General features: G+C 34.3%; 1 protein-coding gene and 1 pseudogene across 2 annotated transcripts in view; one reads left to right on the forward strand and one right to left on the reverse strand.

Moving 5' to 3' along the window:
- LOC143232302 (uncharacterized) overlaps positions 1-20768 on the reverse strand; it is a 123999-nt pseudogene that overhangs the window by 93259 nt on the left and 9972 nt on the right. The gene's annotated exons all lie outside the window — the stretch shown is intronic.
- LOC143245629 (uncharacterized) lies at positions 12358-20180 on the forward strand. The gene is made up of 2 exons (XM_076492011.1): positions 12358-12461; positions 19753-20180. The coding sequence occupies exons 1-2, from the start codon at positions 12359-12361 to the stop codon at positions 20136-20138; spliced, it is 489 nt and encodes a 162-aa protein (XP_076348126.1). The 5' UTR covers position 12358; the 3' UTR covers positions 20139-20180.

Raw genomic sequence — 20768 nt, forward strand, 5'->3', positions numbered from 1 at the left:
CAGTAATACGTTTACGGACTTACAACCTAAATTCAAGAGTTCGATTCCCCTCGGTGAACACAGTAGATAGCCCAATGTAGTTTTGTTATAAGAAAAACACACTATAATATATTCCTCTTACTTGGGTCGTTAGATTTCATAACAGAAGTGCGTTTTACTAGAATTTAGTCGTCCGTTCTCTGTCGTACTGTTTTAACAATAACGTAACAGTTGAAAACAATTAGTTCAGGCTAAGCTTTAAGTGGGCTGTAGCATAATGTTCCTGAATTGTTCATTTTATACTCTACTTATAAACTTAAAATAATTGTAGTTAAAATCGGTGGTTCAAGCTTTCATATTAAGTACAAAAGTAACTGGCCAATTTTTTAAACACACGAGTTAGGCCTACCTTACACAGAAGATTGGAAAACTATGAACCATTTTCCAACAAAAAACAAATTGCTTTTTTATTTAACTAATCAATCATATCTAGCCTCTCTTCTCAGTTTAGAAAAAAAATCAACTAATAAAAACTAATAACCGTATTTAAATATGACTGTAGCTTTTCTGAGATTTACAGTGTATGTTGAAATTCTCAGGTTAAGCTAACTTCCTTTATGAGTATTAGGTAGTTTTATGCTATAACAGGAGGACTGACAAGACAAATTACGTAGTGTGAATTATCCAAACTAACTTAGTTTAAGCAAAGATATAAACAGATTGGACACGATGTGTTATATAAAATAAAATACATCTTGAATAAAATTTAGTTGTATGGATGGTAAATACCTGTTGTAGAAAACGTTTCGAAAGGTTAAGCTAACTTCCTTTATGAGTATTAGGTAGTTTTATGCTATAACAGGAGGACTGACAAGACAAATTACGTAGTGTGAATTATCCAAACTAACTTAGTTTAAGCAAAGATATAAACAGATTGGACACGATGTGTTATATAAAATAAAATACATCTTGAATAAAATTTAGTTGTATGGATGGTAAATACCTGTTGTAGAAAACGTTTCGAAAGTCTTCCGCATGAAGATGAAAAATGAAAGACTTTGGAAACGTCGTCCTCTACACTTGTGTTTTACAACAGACATTTTCAGTTCATTCAAATACATTTCATCATAAATACTCTTCTTGAAATTACTTTATTCAAGTCAGTACACAAACATATTGTTGATACTTGCTTTAAGATACTGGACTTGTGAATTAATCAACAGATTTCCTTCCCTCAAGATATCTTCCCGTGAACTAACATACTTGAAGTGCTACAGGTGCTATGTAAATCTAACGTTTCTTATTTGAATGGAAACGATAGATTTGCCCATAACAACCAATAACATCTACATATAATCTGCTCTATCAGTGAAGGGCACTTCTGTTGTTGATTTTCTTGTCCAATTTGTAGCATTGGCGATGTTACATAAATATCGCCTGTAAGCACAACAGGTAATATCTCTAACAAACAACAGAATAAAAGTTACTAGAACAAAGTCAGTTTAAGGGTTTTTTGTACCACACGTTATGCTGCAAAGACTTAGAATATATAAACAATTCTGAAATTTTCCAAAATAAAATGAGAAAGGATGGAACTGTATGGTGTGTCTGTATACCACCCCACCATCCCTATTTCAAGTTTATCCTCAAGCTGATAACTAAACTGAACTTTAGAACCAATTAGCTCCACATTTTCAAATATAGTCAAAATGTGTGTTAACTTTCTCTCATCCGCTGTAGATGTTTATATACAATGTTGGAGGAATATGGGTCCAGTCTCCAATTGTTTACGGCACATGTAACCTGTCTTGGAGTAAGTGATGGTAGCCTTTATTTTTTTACTGTTAGCATCCAGTAACATTTACATTTTGCTCATTAAGGGCCTACCTTCCGTTAGAAGCTTAACACCAGTTCTTGGAACAGTTTAAAAGCCTCCACCATATGGGTTACACTTTCTAACTCTCCCTTATATATATATATATACATACATCATGCATTTTCATTAGTTGTTGCTACAACTTGTACTGAAGCAGCGTCATAAAAGTGTTCAGTAAAACTGTGTGATAGTTCAAAATATTTCAATCTGTACGACCGAACATCTTCTATCACAACCAAATAAAACACTGGATAGGCAAAATTAATTTTTATGATATCTAAGCCACTCTTTGTGAATTTCATATACTACTGATAGTGTTACCCATTTACGAATACCTCAGTTGATCTAACTGAAATATTTTCCAACGCTCTTTGTGAGGAAAAACCAAAACAGGTATGGATGAGTTGTTTGTTTTTCTGAGAGGTAGCAGGAATTTTTCTGCATTCTTATATCTTGCGTACAAATTCACTAACTGTCAAATATTTCAACTTCTAAATTAAAACATTACAATCATTAATAAAAATAATAGGTGCACTGTTTTTCTTCAAAACAGTTACAACTCTTAACGTCATATCACAAAATGTTAAGATCGAGATAAAATCCTTTGTTTCCACACGTATATTGCTTCTTCTTCTATTCTTTGTGTAATTAATTCATTCATGTTGTACAACACTCATAAATAGCTTTACGTAATGTTTCTTTATGCGTGATAAACCACACGTTTATTCATAGACATATATATTGCTCTATACACTTATCATTATAACGTATTTTCACATACTCTAGTAGCTAGGGCAGTGACGATTAACCGGTTACGGTTCGGTTACTGCTCTTAACCGGTTACGGAGTTCCTAACCGGTTAATCTAACAATACGATTATCGACATTTGCATGTAAATATTCCATTATTTTACCTTGACATTGGTATGTTTGCCTATCGCGATTTTACGAACTGCTTGCCTTTTTGTTTGGTTGAATTTTCGTTGTTGTTGAAGCCTTTAGAGTTTTTGTTAACGTTCGGTGCGGCCGTCACGTGCAAATTCCTAGGGCTGTGACGATTACACGATTAACCGGTTACGGTTCGGTTACGAGGCAAAGATTAACCGGTTACAAAAGTCCGTAATCGTCGCAGCCCTACTAGTAGTTCATAACAGATTGTATCCACCAAGCTTTCAAGTAAATCACTTCAATAACCTTCTCAAGTTACTTTCCAAAGCTAGTTTTCAGTTTCAATCATCCTATAATCATTATAATGTGTTTCCTTTTAAGAGCCATCAAACACAACTCGTTTTTTTCATTTCAAGCATCACAAAATAAATTATTATCAACAGAATTCAGCCGAACTAAAACTATTCAGCTAAAATTCTGTTACTACTTTAAACCAACTGCTATTCAAAGAAAACATAACCCCTCACTACATATAGAAGTGGCATAGTTTCTGGGTAAATACAAAGAAATCTATAAAGTACATAATGTTCTCACCATTCAGATATCAACTACAGACTGTGGTAATGTTGTTGGCCATAAACCGTCGGTAAAATGACGCAAAACCAAAGAAACTTTGGACTTTTCACTTGATTATAGGTTGAATGACCCTTTTACAAGTTATTTCTGGAGAAGAAAGCAAGAACAAAGCAGCTAGAACGAAATCAGTTTAATGATTTCCGGACCACGTGTTATGTGAAAACTGCATAGCTTTAAAACGAACGATTTTTTTTTTTATTTCTACATTACAATAAAAAAGGTAACACACATGATATACCTGCATAACACAACTGTATTCAAAACCATTTGTTAATATTTGATATATTTTATAATCTGATAATCTGAAAAACTGTATATTTTACTGCGAATCATATATTTCATCTTTATTATACCATAAAATTCAGCGCTTAACTAATAACTATATATATTTGTTGTTTCTTAAATTGTAAGTCTCAACTACATAATTGAAACAGAAACACGCCAAAATCTGAATGAATAACGAGATTTGTTTGACCCGTCTTATTTGAATATCATGCCATTGCAGAGCTTTACTCTTAACAACGACCATAACTAAAACCAACTCAACTGTACTTCCTGACCAACAGAGGGCTGATGAGCAATTGCTTGAGGTCGTAATAAAATATAATATACGAAAGCAGCTTACAAAGTAAATTCTTATTAATCTTACAATATTGTTGATTTTCTCATATTATCACAGTGTTAAAATTTAACAGTTATTGAATTGTAAGTGTGAAACGTAAAGCATGAACATTTTAAACTTAACTCATCACTATAATCAATAATATAAGTTTCTCCATTCCCAAATAACCATTCTCAGCTGAAATCGAAAGTTTATGAATACAGTTTCATAGCTGTAAAGCAATTCCTAACATTAATAAAATATGCATTAAAAGGAAATAAGATAAAAAATATAAAAAGGGATCATTCTTTAATCTTCATTTGATCAATTTCAAAGTTTCAACATGTATTTTCAAAGCTTATAATGATTTGCTAATTAGCCTAAAACAGGTTTGGTCAGTGAAACGAGCCCTCCAGTGGTACAGTGGTATGTCCGCGGACATACACACTAAAAACCGGGTTTCGATACCCGTAGTTGGCATAGCACAGATAACCCATTGTGTAGCTTTCTGCTTAATTTTAAACAAACAAACAAACAAACAAACCTTGCAACGAGAAAGGCGTTTACTCTATGATTCAAACTAAAGAAACACGTGAAAATAAATCCGGCACGAGACCATGAAATTAACGGTTGATTAATTTATTATTTTTCATAGGATTGAGAATGCTGTTCTTAAAGTTTCTTTTGCTATAGTTTATATTTGTTAAATTGTTTTGTGTTTATTTAAGTCATACTTATTTGGCTAAACAACAACAGAAAAAGGTTTAAAGTATCTTTTCCCTTCCCTATTTCATAAGAAAATGCGCGAAATAATGACAGCAATAGGCAATATATTTTTGTGATATTTCAGTGACAAAAGCTTTAATAATAAAAGAACTTGTCTGTGTTTGTGTGACTGCCATTGTCCTAAAAAAATAATTGAATTACGTTTGGAAAAGGGCAACAGACAAACCAAATAAAGAATTGGCGCTTCGGGGCAGCTACAAAACTACTAAGATAATAGAGATGCTTGACTGGTACATTGAGACCTCTGTGAATCATGAGGAATCTTTAGAATCCCGAAGCGGAGCGTGGGTATTTTATGCTTGTACTTAGCATAACAGACTACTACAACTGGACATGACGTAAACGAAGTCGAGTCATTATACATTGGACGAAAGTGGTCTTGTCGTTAACATCCTCAGAATTTGAATCCAAAGGATCGTGGTTTGCTTTCTACTACCGCCAAAACGAGCTCCACAATATGGTTCAGTGTAAATGCTATAACAGAAAACTGTTGTATTCAATACACTATCTGAATAGATTAGAGTAATGTTGAAGTCTGTAGTTGGTGTTTAACTAGCTGCATTCCATAGATTCTTCTTTCATTTCAAAATGAACGACAGCTATTCACAGATAGCCCTTATGTGGATTTGCGCTAAATTCTAAAACAAAAAACTATCCATGAATCTATATAAAAGACGTGGTACTGAAAAACAATTTGTACACTAAACTGCACGCTCAGAGATCAGCTCACGAAAGTTAAAAGTGCCTGAACACATCAGGAACAAAAATTTACTAATGTGAGAAGAAATTCATTGGCGAAAGAAAAGTTCGCATTACAGGACAAGAAACCTTTGCATCCTTTAAACAGTTCTAGAGAACCTGAAAACCTTCTGGATTTTTTTTTTTGCGCTTTGTTCTTTTCTTCTTGCAATTGAAGTGATGGATTTAATGCACAGTCAGCCTGCTTGTTTACGTGTCGAAGGACTCGAATATTATTCATTTGATATTTTATTCTTAACTTTGTCCAAGAACAAACTCAAGAGGGACGTTAATAAATGGATCGCGAATTAAGAGATAGAAGCATAATTAACAAATTTCAGCTCTTCTTATAAAACTCTGTAAACATTCATTTAACCTGATTGGTACAAACGAAATAAAAATTACTCAGACTAATGTATAAACAAGGTTATTTATGACAGGCATGGGAGACGTCAGCAGCAATTAAAACACGACAGATTCGTAATACAGTTACACAAAAACTTCATCCAAGTTTTAAACCGTTAGTTTTATTAATGTTTACTTGCCTCATAACAGTACTATATACATGTATATGTATGTTACCTTAAGATTTTTATACTTGTACCTGTTTACTGGACAAAGAGACAGATGACACATCTCTTCTTTTAGTGATAAGAAGTCTCTTAATTTAAAACGTATGCTTTAAATACATCATGATGTATTTAAATAATTATCAAAACAGCATTTAGTTGATATTAGTTGTGAGTTCGTATAAACTAAGCCAAACTTAAAGGAAGGTCTTGTTGGAAAGGAATTTAATATGCTGTAGTGAGGGTTTCATTTTAGGATATAGTGGCATTTGAGTGATGGTGTTTACAAACAGCTTATGTTACAAAAATACTATTCAGCAAAAAATGGATGTTAGCAAAAGTGTAAAACAGTCTCCTGTTGATTTATCGTGTTATATCATTAACATGTTATAATCCAGCTACCAAATATGTTCACTCTGTCGGACGTGCGGCATTATTATATTGTGCTTTATTCCACTATACATTGATCAAAATTAGCCCAAAAGATGGCGGTAGGTAATGGTGCCTAATTGTCTTGCCTCTAGTTTATCACTCCAAATTAAGATCGGCTAGAGAAGCGGTCGGTAACCTGCAGCTCTTTAAAGAAATCTGTATGGCTTTTTATCTTCTGTGTCTATCGAGGGGAATCAATCCCCTCATTTTAGCATTATAAATCCGAAGACTTAGCTATGTTCCACAGGGGGACCTTTCTTTTCTTATTAGGTTATATCGTTAGGGCATATTGCGGCTCTCGAAATGTTTTGGTCTTAGCTGAAAAAAAAAGGCCCTTCTTCTTTAAAGGGTTGCCGACCCTTGAGTAAAACAAATAGCTCTTGTGTAACTTTACGCGAAGTCTAACAAACAAACAGCATCATAATTTACAAGTTGGCAATCAATAATGTGTACGGACTTTTATGTTAATGAAGGCATAGTTTCGCTAATTGTTTCTGAACTAGTTAAAGAAAAAAGCTGTATATTCATTAAGAAATCCGATAATATGTATATCTAGCTGTTATGTTCATGTTGTGTAAGAAAAACACATAGAATCAAAAAGTCTTGTTACAATACTCTATAACCCAAGCGCTTTCGATTTGTTTGTTTGTTTTTTGAATTTCGCACAAAGCTACTCGAGAGCTATCTGTGCTAGCCGTCCCTAATTTAGTAGTGTCAGACTAGAGGGAAGGCAGCTAGTCATCACCACCCACCGCCCACTCTTGGGCTACTCTTTTACCAATGAATAGTGGGATTGACCGTCACATTATAACGCCCCTACGGCTGAAAGTGCAAGCATATTTGGCGCGACGGGGATGCGAACCCGCGACCCTCAGATTATGAGTCGCATGCCTTAACACGCTTGGCCATGTGGACGTTTCATCTTCAGGAGCAAGCTGTTATGTTGATAGGCAGGGGCACTTGAGTTATCACATTTCGTTAAAGTGGCCAATGTGACAAAATGGTAGACAAAAATAAACATACAAGGTGCCTGTGCTTTGCATGGTATCCAGTTAAATAACATGTTAGCTTCACCAAATATACCCAGCACTGGAATGAACATACAGTATTGCCACTCATCCATGTGCATCGCTCTGATGAACCAGATTGGAAACTGTAATAGTTGCTTTTCTCGATGTAGATGTGCGTCCCATCATAAACAAGTACAGTTACTCTTACTTACAGATAATTGTTGAAAAAATGTCACGTGTAGTCGTAAATCAAAGACTTTTTCTCAGTAACAATTGGTAAAAAGCCATTATCGAGAGCCTTTTTTGGAAGTAAATGCTGTTGAAGACATCACCAATATAGACCACTTATGTAAATGAATTCTTTACAGGTGAAGTAGTGCACCTTCCGTAACGTAGCTCTTAATATTTTATATATATATTTGTAGTTATTTCAAGGATAAACCTAGCAGACAGTTACCATAACAACAAGAGATATAGTATGCCGAACAACTGGTTAATGGTTTGTAGTGGTAGAATAAGAGATCAAAGACGACTTAGGTTCAGATAAAAAGTTTATTTATTGAATAAAAGCTGAAGATGTGTATTGTTTGTTTTTGTTTTTGAATTTCGCGCAAAGCTACTCGAGGGCTATTTGCGCTAGCCGTCCATAATTTAGCAGTGTAAGACTAGAGGGAAGGCAGCTAGTCATCACCACCCACCGCCAACTCTTGGGCTACTCTTTTACCAACGAATAGTGGGATTTACCGTCACATTATAACGCCCCCACGGCTAAAAGGGCATGTTGGTGCGATGAAGATGTGTAGCTGAATGAATAATTGTAGAAATAACACTTTCTACCAGGATGAACTTAAATAAAATTAATAAGTAACTGTGTTCAACTATAAGTAATTAATAGAAAGTGTATTTAAATACAGATTATGAATAAAAATATAATAAAACATACACCTGTAGCAGACTAAAGAACAGTGAGTTGTGGCTATTTCAAGACAGAAATAAATTACTTAAATATGCTAAAACTACATTCATCATTCACTTTCTGTAGCTGAATAATTAGGAAACGCGATTAAAGAGACCTTGGAGTATTTTGCTCCATGTGACAATCATAGAACAGTCATCTAGACACAAGGAAAAGCAGGATACTACACAACTATCCCATTAAACAGACCCTACTGTAGGTTGGAAAGTCATATGTTGAGCTGAATTTAGTACATGACTTTCACCGGTTAAGTTACAAGTTAGAAATTAGGAAACAAAAAAAATGCATATATTAAATCTACATCATGGGAGAGAGACATGTATCGTTTGCACACAATAACCCATTCTCCTTTATTCTCAAGCCAGTTTTAACTTAGGCACCAAGTCACAATAATTAAGTGTGGCATAGCAAAATCCCATAAAAATTAAAATCATCGATTAAATTGGACACTAGTGTAACAGAACCAACTGTATTTAACACGACAATGTACTTGATGAATTACTTACACATGAGGTTTACTAGTATGGCTGGATATGTAACGTTAAATAGGTCAAATAAAAGCTTTTTAACCTACCAAAGTTATAGAACTAAAGACCTTTTCTGTTAAATGCCAATCAACACAATACCAATAGACGTTTTAATCTAAAATCCAATACAAAGCCCATTTTGAAATGCATAAAATAAATCCGTTCCTTACAAGGGCACCACATCAATAAATAACTCATGTATCATATATGGCATGGTGCTCCATATTATGACTGGAGAATGTATATATATATATATATGCAAAATATGATATATATATATATATTAACACAATTAGAATAGAAATAAACATAGGTATAATGTGCGATAGTAGAAATAAAATGAAGAAATAATATACATGTGTGTGTGTCTGTGTGTGTGGTGTGTACACACTCATCAGCTTCAGAGGTCTAATTCAAGGTCCTGAATAGGTCATCTGATGTCATGTCTGATGAGTATTTTATTTTTCCATCTATTTCTCATGGATGGCCTCTGTCACCTTTCGTAGTTTGCACTGGTATCTACAATCTTCAAGTATAAATTAAAAGTTTATAGCTAGTTCTAGAGCTTCATGTTTCTAGGATCAGTCACTTTCACCAACCATGCAGACCCAGGTATCATTCTAATATCTTGTCTGAGTTTGGAAAATTACTTCTCCAATGCTTCACCATCTGCAAGTCACAGTTTTGTAGGATGCTAGTTGGGACCTTTGTCAATAATTTTTGAGCCCTTAACCATCCTGCCACGGACAATAAATATGCCACAGCAATAGTGACGGTTTCCAAACACTATCTAGTGGTTACTGTGGCTGCAATATCTAGACAGTCTGCTGATTTGACTTCCCTATCGAATGGTAAATTTTTGATGGACTTCCAGATGGTTTCAAAGGCTTAATGAACTTAGCAGTTCAACAAACATTTTTTTATCTTTGTAATCATCTGATCCTATTAGAGATCAGTCATAATCTCACTTCAATGTCACTTCTATTTCAGGCATCTCTTAGAAAAGCATGAAGAAGGTTTTCACAACATTTGTCTTTTGTTGCCTGTTTAGAAGTCTGGATTTTTCACCTGATAGCTCAGAAAGTAAGAGTTATAATGCTATTTCAGATGTTAATTTCTAAATCAACAAGTTATCGTAACTGTTGAGACTTATCTCTCAGTTCTAACCGATTTGTTGCACGTCCCTTTCTTTTTGGTCCTGATGCTTCAAGTTCATTCTTATTTTTTTAATATCATTAAGTACAATGGATGTACGTTCAAAAACGATGAATACTTGATGACATCACACTCCCTGCGAAACGCAAATGTTAAAATGTAGTTCTGATACGCGTTGTTAAACCGTGACTTTACATTTGTTGTGGTTCTCACGTGATTTACTGATTTGAATACTGAAAACCGTGTATGGTAAGATGCTCTATTAATTTGGTATAAACTAAGGCAAGGTTTAGAAATTATATAGAAAGTATATATAATATGCCACAAAGACGAGAAAACCCTTCCCTCTTGTCGTAGGCCCAGGCTAGCATGCGGTTGTTTTTATATTAGGAAAATTTCATTGGTACTTACACAAAGAATTTATGCTTCGTGACTACGTTGTACAGGAAGGTTATTGGAGCATCAGAAAAATATTTTTACATATAAGATGAGTTACGGAAAACCAGGCTAACTGACCACGTAATGTATTAACCCATGAAAACCAGGCTAACTGACCACGTAATGTATTAACCCATGAAAACCAGGCTAACTGACCACGTAATGTACTAACCCATGAAAACCAGGCTAACTGACCACGTACTAACCCATGAAAACCAGGCTAACTGACCACGTAATGTATTAACCCATCTGTACACATACACGGTTTTATTACAACCGCACACGACAAAGAGTGCAAATAAAACAACCACTTGGCAGTTGTTAATTATTTATTGTGAAGTGAAATTTTGTATTTTAATGTACACATACAGAAGGCGCCATCGCTCTGACAAGGAGCCAACTGATAATAACGTATTAATCATATGGGCTGACGCAAAATCTATGAGAGATTAATGATAGGATATAACTGGCCGTTTTAAAAATACTTTACAAGAATAATAACATAAAGAAAACTGAATATTTCTCGAAGAACAGACAGATGGAGAGATTAGCAACGGCATTTACTACCCAACCGTCACATTAAATGACACATGGGCTAAACGCCCACATCGGAGACTTCTAGAACTGCTGAGCAGTGGGAGAGCAGACAATTAGCATCACCCGCCCGCTATGAGGCGATTCTTAACGGAATCGACTACCACACTCATAACCACTGATGAAAATACGATGCATATTTAACGACATATCGTGGCACGGGCCGCAGAGCCACGCTGGACCTAATAGACATGTAATTTGCTTTTGAAGCTTATAAAACTTGTGAATCATAGATTAGTTACAAATCGTTAAGATTTGTTATTTTCACTAGTGTTGCTGTCTAAATTTAGCATTTTAGTGAAAGAGTTGCATTCATTCTTCGACCAGTAACCATTGTTGTAATCGATAACCAACTTTATTACTAAGAGTAGATCCATATATTATTACTTACATAATACACGGTAAATTGCTTTTTAAATCATACGCTGCCAAACTACGAGCTAGCTAGTCATATAAGTTACTTTAGTGTAGGATATTTTCCCTTTGAGCATCGTACAACATAAATCAATATCTTCATGTGTCAGGATCATGTTTGTTGAATCATCCACTACCTACATGTGGTAAACATCAGCACAAATACTAACAGGATACTACAAGCAAAATCATTAACAAACAAAATGTATTTCTTCAGAGTTAACGTAAACCTCCTTATCACTTAAATACGATTTTCTATGAATATTGTGTAGTAGACATACTCCACAGTCCTACCACATTTAAACGAAGGCGTATGGCAAAAAGAAGAATAAATAATTACAAAATAAAAACTTCCTATTTAGGCACAAACGAAAACCAGATTTCGTTTCTTCTTTTTATTTGTTTCATGCTACACGTTGGGGTACATGTAAGTTGTTTCTATGGACGAGATTTAACTTAAACGTGATAACCTTTGAACACAAAATTATAACATGGGTAGATATTATAATTATTATGTTTTGTGTATCGAATCTTGTTTCATCCCCAAGCGAACAGTTGTTTTAACAACCCGTTATCACTATTCTATTTATATAGTTTCGTAAAGTAGATCATGTTTCACTTCTTGCATGCATTGTAGGAGTCACATCCTGTTTCTGTATTTACACATAAGAAATCAGAAAAAAAAATCCATTTCTTCAGTCATATACACCTAACAAGTTTAATGGTATAGACAGAAATGTATGTGTTGGGAGACGGGGTTGGAAAGAAGTCATGCTTGTCAAAAGTTTGCAAAGAAACGGGAACACTGTGAATGGATCTATTGTGATGCCATGGAGAGTCAAGGTATAATATATATCAGGGAAATAAAATTGAATGTGATGTAAAACTAACATGACCTTTTATTTTGTACCTTAATTTATTCATATTTTCAATTATTTATCTTCATTTGTCAAATTCAGTTTAAAATCTTCATCTGATTATAGTAAGTCATCAGTTTGGACCAAAAGTTCAATCAAAGTTGGGGATATAATGAAACTATGGTCATTTAGGGGTAGAGAAGTAGATACTGGTTTCCCCTATTAGAGACGGGGGCCCTGAGACCCCTACGCTTCAATGCCTATGAGTAAGTTTGTCAGTTTCCATGAGAGTTATTCGAATAGATTTAACCGTCCCGCCAAAGTTAGCTCATATACGAAACAGATTCATTTTAGCGAAGTCTGTCAGAGACTGGGAAATTGCGGTATCTTTTCATGTCTTTTCCTTTTCTGAAATATTTGACTCCAGGTTCTGAAGCAGCAACACCAGAACATCAAAACTGCAGACATTTGTTTCATCTTATTGCCAATCCAGTGAATAAAAAATAGGATAAAAAAATCTTCCATATAAGGCAGGACTAAGTAAAAAAATTAACAATGAAATGCTCATATGTATATATTATTAACATGAAGCAATAATTGGATTCCGCCTAGCGCCTTCAACTGATCCATCATAACTGACACACCAACATATAATGGTTTTGTTAGTGTACTTGAAATTGCCATGCATCACTCCTTCTAAATTATAATTGTATTCACTAAATCATTGTGTTATTCCATCTTCTTGACTGGTTTATGTCGAACAAAGGTCATTCATAGTAATACGTGATCTCACTTGTCCTGATGTTGTCTACAACAGAGACTTATTGCTCTCTCTCTGTTGTTTGTTGTTGTTGTTGTTTTGTTGTTTTTTGGCTGAAAAGCCATGTAGTATTCGTTTTAATATCTTACATTATAATTAATTTAATGAAATATAGTTAGTAAAGTTACCAGAAATGGCTAGCGGAGAAAGATAGGTGAATATACAGATAAGCATTTGTACATATGGCAAAGCTGGTAAAGCTATCTGCTGTCGTCCCTAATTTTGAATTACTTTTCTGAATGAAAGCAACCAGTTAGCAACACCTTACCTCCCATGCTAGAAGACCGACTCTCACTCTTATAACTCACTCACAGATTAACATAGGAGAATGTTTTGTAGTAATACACGGATTTGAATCTGGCCCACCAGCTTGGAAATCCAAAGGTCCACAACAGGGTCAACCAGTACCCAATAAATATGTAATAAATTAAAATTTATTTTTGTCCTTTCAAAGTAATCAACTAAAATTTTACAAGCTTATATAACACACAGGAAATATATGTTTGCATTTATCTATAAAACAACAAAATAATTTAAAAATACATAATTAAATTAAGACAAAAATAACAAAAAAAACTCAGTAATCTAGGCAAAATAAAAAGAATAATTAAAGAATTCAATAAATGAGACAAACAAATTAACTGGAAACTTCAATAATAAAAACAAGAAAATTGAAATAATGAAAAAATATTATGAATCGAAGCAAGGCAAACAAATCTAAAAATTCAGTAATTAAGGCAAAACAAACAAAGTAACTACAATTTAGTAAACGAGGCAAAACAAACGAACGAACTAAAAAATTATAAATCGAAGAAAGTCAAACAAAAACTAAAAATTCAGTAGTTAAGGTAAGGCAAATAAAATAACTTAAAATATTGTAAACAAGACAAGACAAACGAATTATCTGAAAACTTCAATAACAGAGGCAAACAAACCAACCTTCTTGTTTTTTTACTACCTTTAACTATTGAATGTAATGTTTCCTGGACTTTCATATGAATTTTCAAAAGTATGTTTGAACATATGAAATTCTACAAAACTGTTCGTCACAAAAATTGAAAGTACTGTACGTTTACCTATAATAGAAATTAAATTACATCAATGTCTCCCAGATGTTGATATTTTCAAACCGACCTTTTATAATCACGTGAGTTAAACTGCCAAGTTAGCCATCTACTTTTTAACTATTATCACGGGCATGGCAAATAGCCAGCGTCAACCGTTATCACAAATGTTTTAAAGCTCTTGAAACCTAAAAACAGGATTTTCATTTACATACACTGCTGGCCAAAATCTTAAGGCCAATGAACAAAAAAAATATATGCATTTTGCGTTGTTAAACTCAACCACTTATTTGAGTAGAGCTTCAAAAGATGAAAATAAGAAAAGGGAAAGTAAAAATAAAAACCTTTTTTAGCATTTACAAGGAAAAATGTGACCCTCAGATTTCAAAAGTATTAGCATACAAGGTCACACAAAAAGGTGCAATGAATTAAAAATGCAAAAAAACAAAACTGGAGCGCTTTTAAACAGTTTACTATTTGGGCCTTTTTCTTTTGAAACAAAGATAATTATCATATTCAATTTCTTGTAAATTTAAATCACATATTTTAGAAAGCATATACTGTAAAAATTCACTTTCTAAATACAAAATTTTCCATTTCTTTAAAGCAGCATATTGCGAAATAGTCTAAACTTTGATAAGCTATTCTCATGAATGGAGCGAAATATATCCATGATTGCCTATTGAATACCAACATATGTCATAAATTTCAACAATAATCTCTTCATACATTTCCTTATATACGATTAAATAGATCTCAGTTTGTTACAATTATTTAGAAAATAACTCTTTTTATTAGCTAGAAAAATCTCGATACTCATACTTATAACTTGTTTGTATAAACTTATTTCTATTAAAGAAACTTATTCCTAAGAAGCGATGAAATTGCAAATATCTAGTAATCAAACAGCAATATATAGCACAGCATGTAATTCTTTTGTTCTTTAGATCAACATTTCAATCAGATATAAACATTTGTTTTACATCAAACGAACTCCACTCATATAATCAAATTTTTATATAACGTCCCTTAAAACAGTTTACAACATCTACCAAAGTTGACTTAAGGAAAAGAAAGTTCATCACGAAGATAGTGTTTTAAAACTGTTACATATCTAATACTGCAATGTATTTTAGACACACCTCTGTATATATTAAAACACTCGTGATGTTGTTTCGTATATATTAAGGATAAAATCAGCAAATGTTAATGATAAAAATCATACTGAAGCTGCATTTCTCTACGTTTCCATAGTATAGTTCGTTGTAGATTTCAAATCAGAAGTTAAAAAAAGAGATTTTATTTTGTACTGCAACAATTCAATATCTAAAAAACCTTTTGTTCATTACCAAAACTTACTAGTTTGACGGACAAATCCATTTGTTCTTGAATACTCGCGCAAGACCAAAGTCTATTTACTTTAGACGTTCCTAAATTTGCCGACCTAAAATACAAACCTAAAACACCATTTGCCATAAAATATGGAATAGGACAACGTATTTGGTCTACACCTGTTACCACTACAGCATGCCATCTGTGACTGCAGTCCGGCATGACCAGGTGGGCTAAAGCGTTCGACTCGTAATCTGAGAGTCGCGGTTTCGAATCCCCGTCGCACCAAACATTCTCGCCCTTTCAGTCATGGGGACGTTATAATGTTACGGTCAATCCCACTATTCGTTGGTAAAAGACTAGCCCAAGAGTTGGCGGTGGGTGGTGATGACTAGCTGCCTTAGAAATGGCTGGCCAACAGTACCCACTCCCAACTCTTCGACTATTCCTGACTGATAATGACTATAAATATGCACCTATGGCCCCAAAGTGCAAAGAAGATTTTTCTTTTTTGTTGGGCAACAACAGCAAGCAAACGCTTAGTCCAGCACATTACTGAATGGGCCACGCTCCACCCTATTGCAAACAATAGTTTATCCAGTTTTATACCTAAAATATTTGATGTTGCAGTGTTAAACACTGAGAAGATGTACAATTAAATCATTAAGAACAACAGTTAGGACAAAATTCACACTCGGCTCAGTTACTCTTTATTGTTTCATGGCTGCTATCTCTTTAAAAGCTTCAGCCTTTTTAACAAGTGAAAGTTATCTGACTAACTGACTTATTGAGCCTGAATGTCTAGTATCAATATTCGCTGGTATTTTATTTGTTTAGTCTACGTCGTAAGGACCACCACCAATGAAAAGATCTTAATATTCTGTGAACTAGTGATATAATCTATGGTATTCATCAGCTGTGAAACCTCCACAAATACGACAATACAGCTTTCGTATGTGAGGTGGTAAATTGTTCTTATGTCAAGATTTGAAGATTGGACTTTCTACAACTTACTTCAAAAGTATTCACTTTTGATGTTCTTTAATTATTAGGATCTATTATTTGTACAACTTTACATAACACATTGTCTTATCCAGACTTGAATTTCTACGATTTTTGGTGGTCGTGGCCCTAATGATAACATTTTTATTCTTTAAGTTGACAAGAGTTCTTCCAATGAATAATCTCTCTGGATACATTGGAGTATCTGATTCTGCTATGTCCCAGGCACTAGATGTAAATTTCTTTCTAATAAGTCCTAGTACGAATCTTTCACCTTTTGATGGTACAATAACTGCTCTCCATATTGTAACTGAACGTTCAATCTCTAATGTTATAACTGTCGTTTAGTGCAAAGGGATTTGCTTATCACAGACTGTGGAGCAATTTGAAGCTCGTCTAACCTCGCAATAATTATGTCGATTCAATACTATTTGATCTGATATTCCCTTAACTTCTAATGGTGTCTGTAAAGGATTGCCTGCAATTTTTATGATTGAAGTTCCATTACCAACTTCAGAGTTTTCCTTAAAGATGTATATCTATTCTGCTTCAACATAATTCGCATATTCTCTTCTGTTATGGCACTTATGGATTGGTCATGTATCAACAAATTTACCATTTCATGTGCAGCATTCAAGTAATATAATTGTGGAAGCCTTTATGAAACTTCCACAAGTTTGAATAAAAACTACTTTCCATCTTACTCTGCTTCTCAACTTTGCTTTGGAAACTTCCATCTGGTGTGTCAATCCAAACCTGTTCGATAAGGCAGCTACCAATCCTTGATAGTTGTTACAGCTTACAGCTGGAAAGTTGTTTAATGTCTTTAACACCGTCCTATTTCATTTTTACTAACACGAATACTTTTTGTTCATTATTTTACCCATTCAATTTTAAAATTATGTTGAATTGAGCCTGATATGCCTCTCAACAGTGCCTTCCCATCATAATTTGTTGTTTTTTCAAGTGGCTGATGTCGTTGAACTGTACAGATAAATTCTGAAGCCAAATTAGTAGTGCCATAGTTGGAGAATTTCAGGAAGATCCTGCAGTCACAGACAATTTGTTTTCTTTTTCTTTTTCAATTTCGCGCAAAGCTACACAAAAGCTATTTGCGCTAGCCATACCTAATTTAGTAGTGTAAGACTAGAGGGAAGGCAGCTAGTCATCACCACTCACCGCCAACTCTTGAGCTACTCTTTTTCCAACGAATAGTGGGATTGACCGTAATATTATAACGTCCTCACGACTGAAAGGGAGAAAATATTTGGTGCGACGGGGATTCGAGCCTGCAACACTAAGATTACGAGTCGAACGCCTTAACCCACCTGACCATGCCGGACTGCAGTCAGATGGCATGCTGTAGTGGTAACAGGTGTAGACCAAATACGTTGTCCTATTCCATATTTTATGGCAAATGGTGTTTTAGGTTGGTATTCTTAAAGGGGTACAGATAGAGTTGTGGTTGATTTTATCTTTGCATTCGCTAGTTAATTTTCAAAATGTTTTATTGTGTGATTGATATTCGTTTCTTCCACATTGCTCTTGCTGTTATTATTATCCTTTTGTTGTTTTCATTTTTTTCAGTTCAGTCATTTTGTACTTCACTAATGTATTTTCCTACTTCTTCTGTCTGTTAAAATCTGTACATCTTTGTTCATGTCTTTAACCACATTTCTTTTTTTGTTATTAATTCATTTTGAAATGGCCCGGCATGGCCACGTGGGTTAAAGCGTTCGACTCGTAATCCGAGAGTCGCGGGTTCGAATCCCCGTTGCACCAAACACGCTCACCCTTTCAGCCGTGGGGGCGTTATAATATGACGGTCAATCTCCCTATTCATTGGTAAAAGAATAGCCCAAGAATTGGCGGTGGGTGGTGATGACTAGCTGCCTTCCATCTAATCTTACACTGCTAAATTAGGGACGGCTAGCGCAGATAGCCCTCAAGTACCTTTGCGCGAAATTCCAAAACCAAAAAAAAATATTTTCTTGAAATATCAAGTTTCCTTCTGTTAAAAATTCTTTTTAAATTCACATATTTTGCCTGTTGGTTTGACCTTTTTTTCTACACTTTTCCTTTTGGTCTTCCTTTATTTTCTGAAGATTTAATTTTTCTATTTTCATCTCCTATTTATTATCATTTTTCCTTTAATTTATCGGCTCTTCCTTCATGATCTTCCTTTAATTTTCTTTCGATTTCTCCTTAGTTTCTTGTCGCTTTTCTATTCTTCTTTTCTCCACTGTTTTATCCTTTCTGACAAATTGTCGGTCTCACTTTGTGCTCATGTTGTCATCTTGAAATTTAATCAAAATTCTATTTTAATTTCACCCAAATAATCACACTCTGATACTAATGATGTCGTAGTAAACACAGAAATAGGGAGAGTTCACATTTTAGAGACTATAGATTGGCTTGAATTTATTTTAAAATCTTTTAATTGTATTTGTTTGTAATTAATTACAAAACTACGCAATGGACTATCTGTGCTCTGCCCATCACGGGTATCGAAATCCGGATGCTAGCGTTGGAAGTCCAGAAACATACTGCTTTTAATTGTGTGTTCACTTTAACGTTCTGTGTTATTGAATCAGTTTTTTAAGATTACATAAGTGCCAAGAAAATAATATCTATCAAAGTACTTTTCAACTACTGGACACTCCTCATGAGATATGAATAGATAAGCTAACATTTATAATAATGCTGAAATGTCAAACAACTCAGTTGAAAAGTTTTTGAAATTGTGTGATCACAAAGCTGAAGGCATATTTCAACATACCTGTGGGGGATCAAGACAAACCCTGGGCACCTCATTTTACCTACGAACACTGCAAAAAAAACTCTAGAAGGTAAAACGGACAATTTTTGCTTGCTTCAATAGTAAGATTTTACATTATACAAATTTTAGATCTTTTAAAATTTAAATATCTTTTTTTTTAATTTCCAATAGTATAGTAAAGCATCACATCTAAAATATTTTGCATGAACCTTTTACACATTAGTTGTGGATGAAATAAATTTATTCTTCATAATAACAATTTTATTTTGCTCTTTTGCAGGATGGTACAGAGAGGTAAAGAGAGTCATGAAGTTCGCTATTCCAAGAATTTGGCGTGAACTCACTGACCACTCAAGCAGTTGCTACTTTTGCATGGTGGACCCTTTCAAACATCGAGCTGGCAAGAATGCATCTGCTATCATGTATCCGGACCCTCCATCATCCATCGCCCCAGTGCCACACTGCCCTGAGCTTCCTGTACCCAGAGGCGGAGATTTGTTACACCAGATGGGGGGGGGAATGATTTTTGCAACCACTTATGTGAACTGTTCAATTTGGAAATTGGTAATCTCTGATTACGTGAACCTGAAAGCTGTAAACATGCAGTCACAGAGTAATCTTGTTGCCACGATACTTCAAGGTTTCCATGTAGGTTTGTATAAGTGAGGTGTTGTGAACAGTTTTCAAAATGTTAATAGAATAAAGACAAATGTGTCACACATTAACTGCCACATGAATTTATTCCTGCACACTGCACAGTATAAAAGATGGCCATTATACTTGACAAGGTTACTAATAACTTTCATTGCATGAATTACGATTTCAAATATTAATAAAATTAGTAATTACCATTGATAAGTTTATATCTACTGAAAAACTGTTCATGTTATTTGATAAAAATAATTAAAATGTCTTTGTGAACTCTTGAAAATTACACATCAATACAGTGTAGCACATAATTATTTATACTTTTCATTGAAGTAAGATTCATTTAGTCCTCTAGTCTGCATGTACCCAAACGTAGGCCTTCTTTGTGATGATCTGTTTATGAATTCTTTCATAAGCCCTTCTATATTTATCTTGTCGACCTCATCTTTGTGAGTGTGACAAACTGCCACATGGTTGAGGCGGCACTGAGACATAATTGACCTTAACCACGTCTTAAATCATCTTAATGCAGAAAAGCTGCGTTCACATTCGCAGCTGGATACTGGACATACAAGCAAAATTTTCATGAGAAGAAACACTTCACTAAACATCTGCTGTCTTGTTTCATGCATTTTACAGTAAGCATCC

This window comes from Tachypleus tridentatus, chromosome 1, assembly GCF_004210375.1.
Source record: "Tachypleus tridentatus isolate NWPU-2018 chromosome 1, ASM421037v1, whole genome shotgun sequence".
Taxonomy (NCBI): Eukaryota; Metazoa; Arthropoda; class Merostomata; order Xiphosura; family Limulidae; genus Tachypleus; species Tachypleus tridentatus.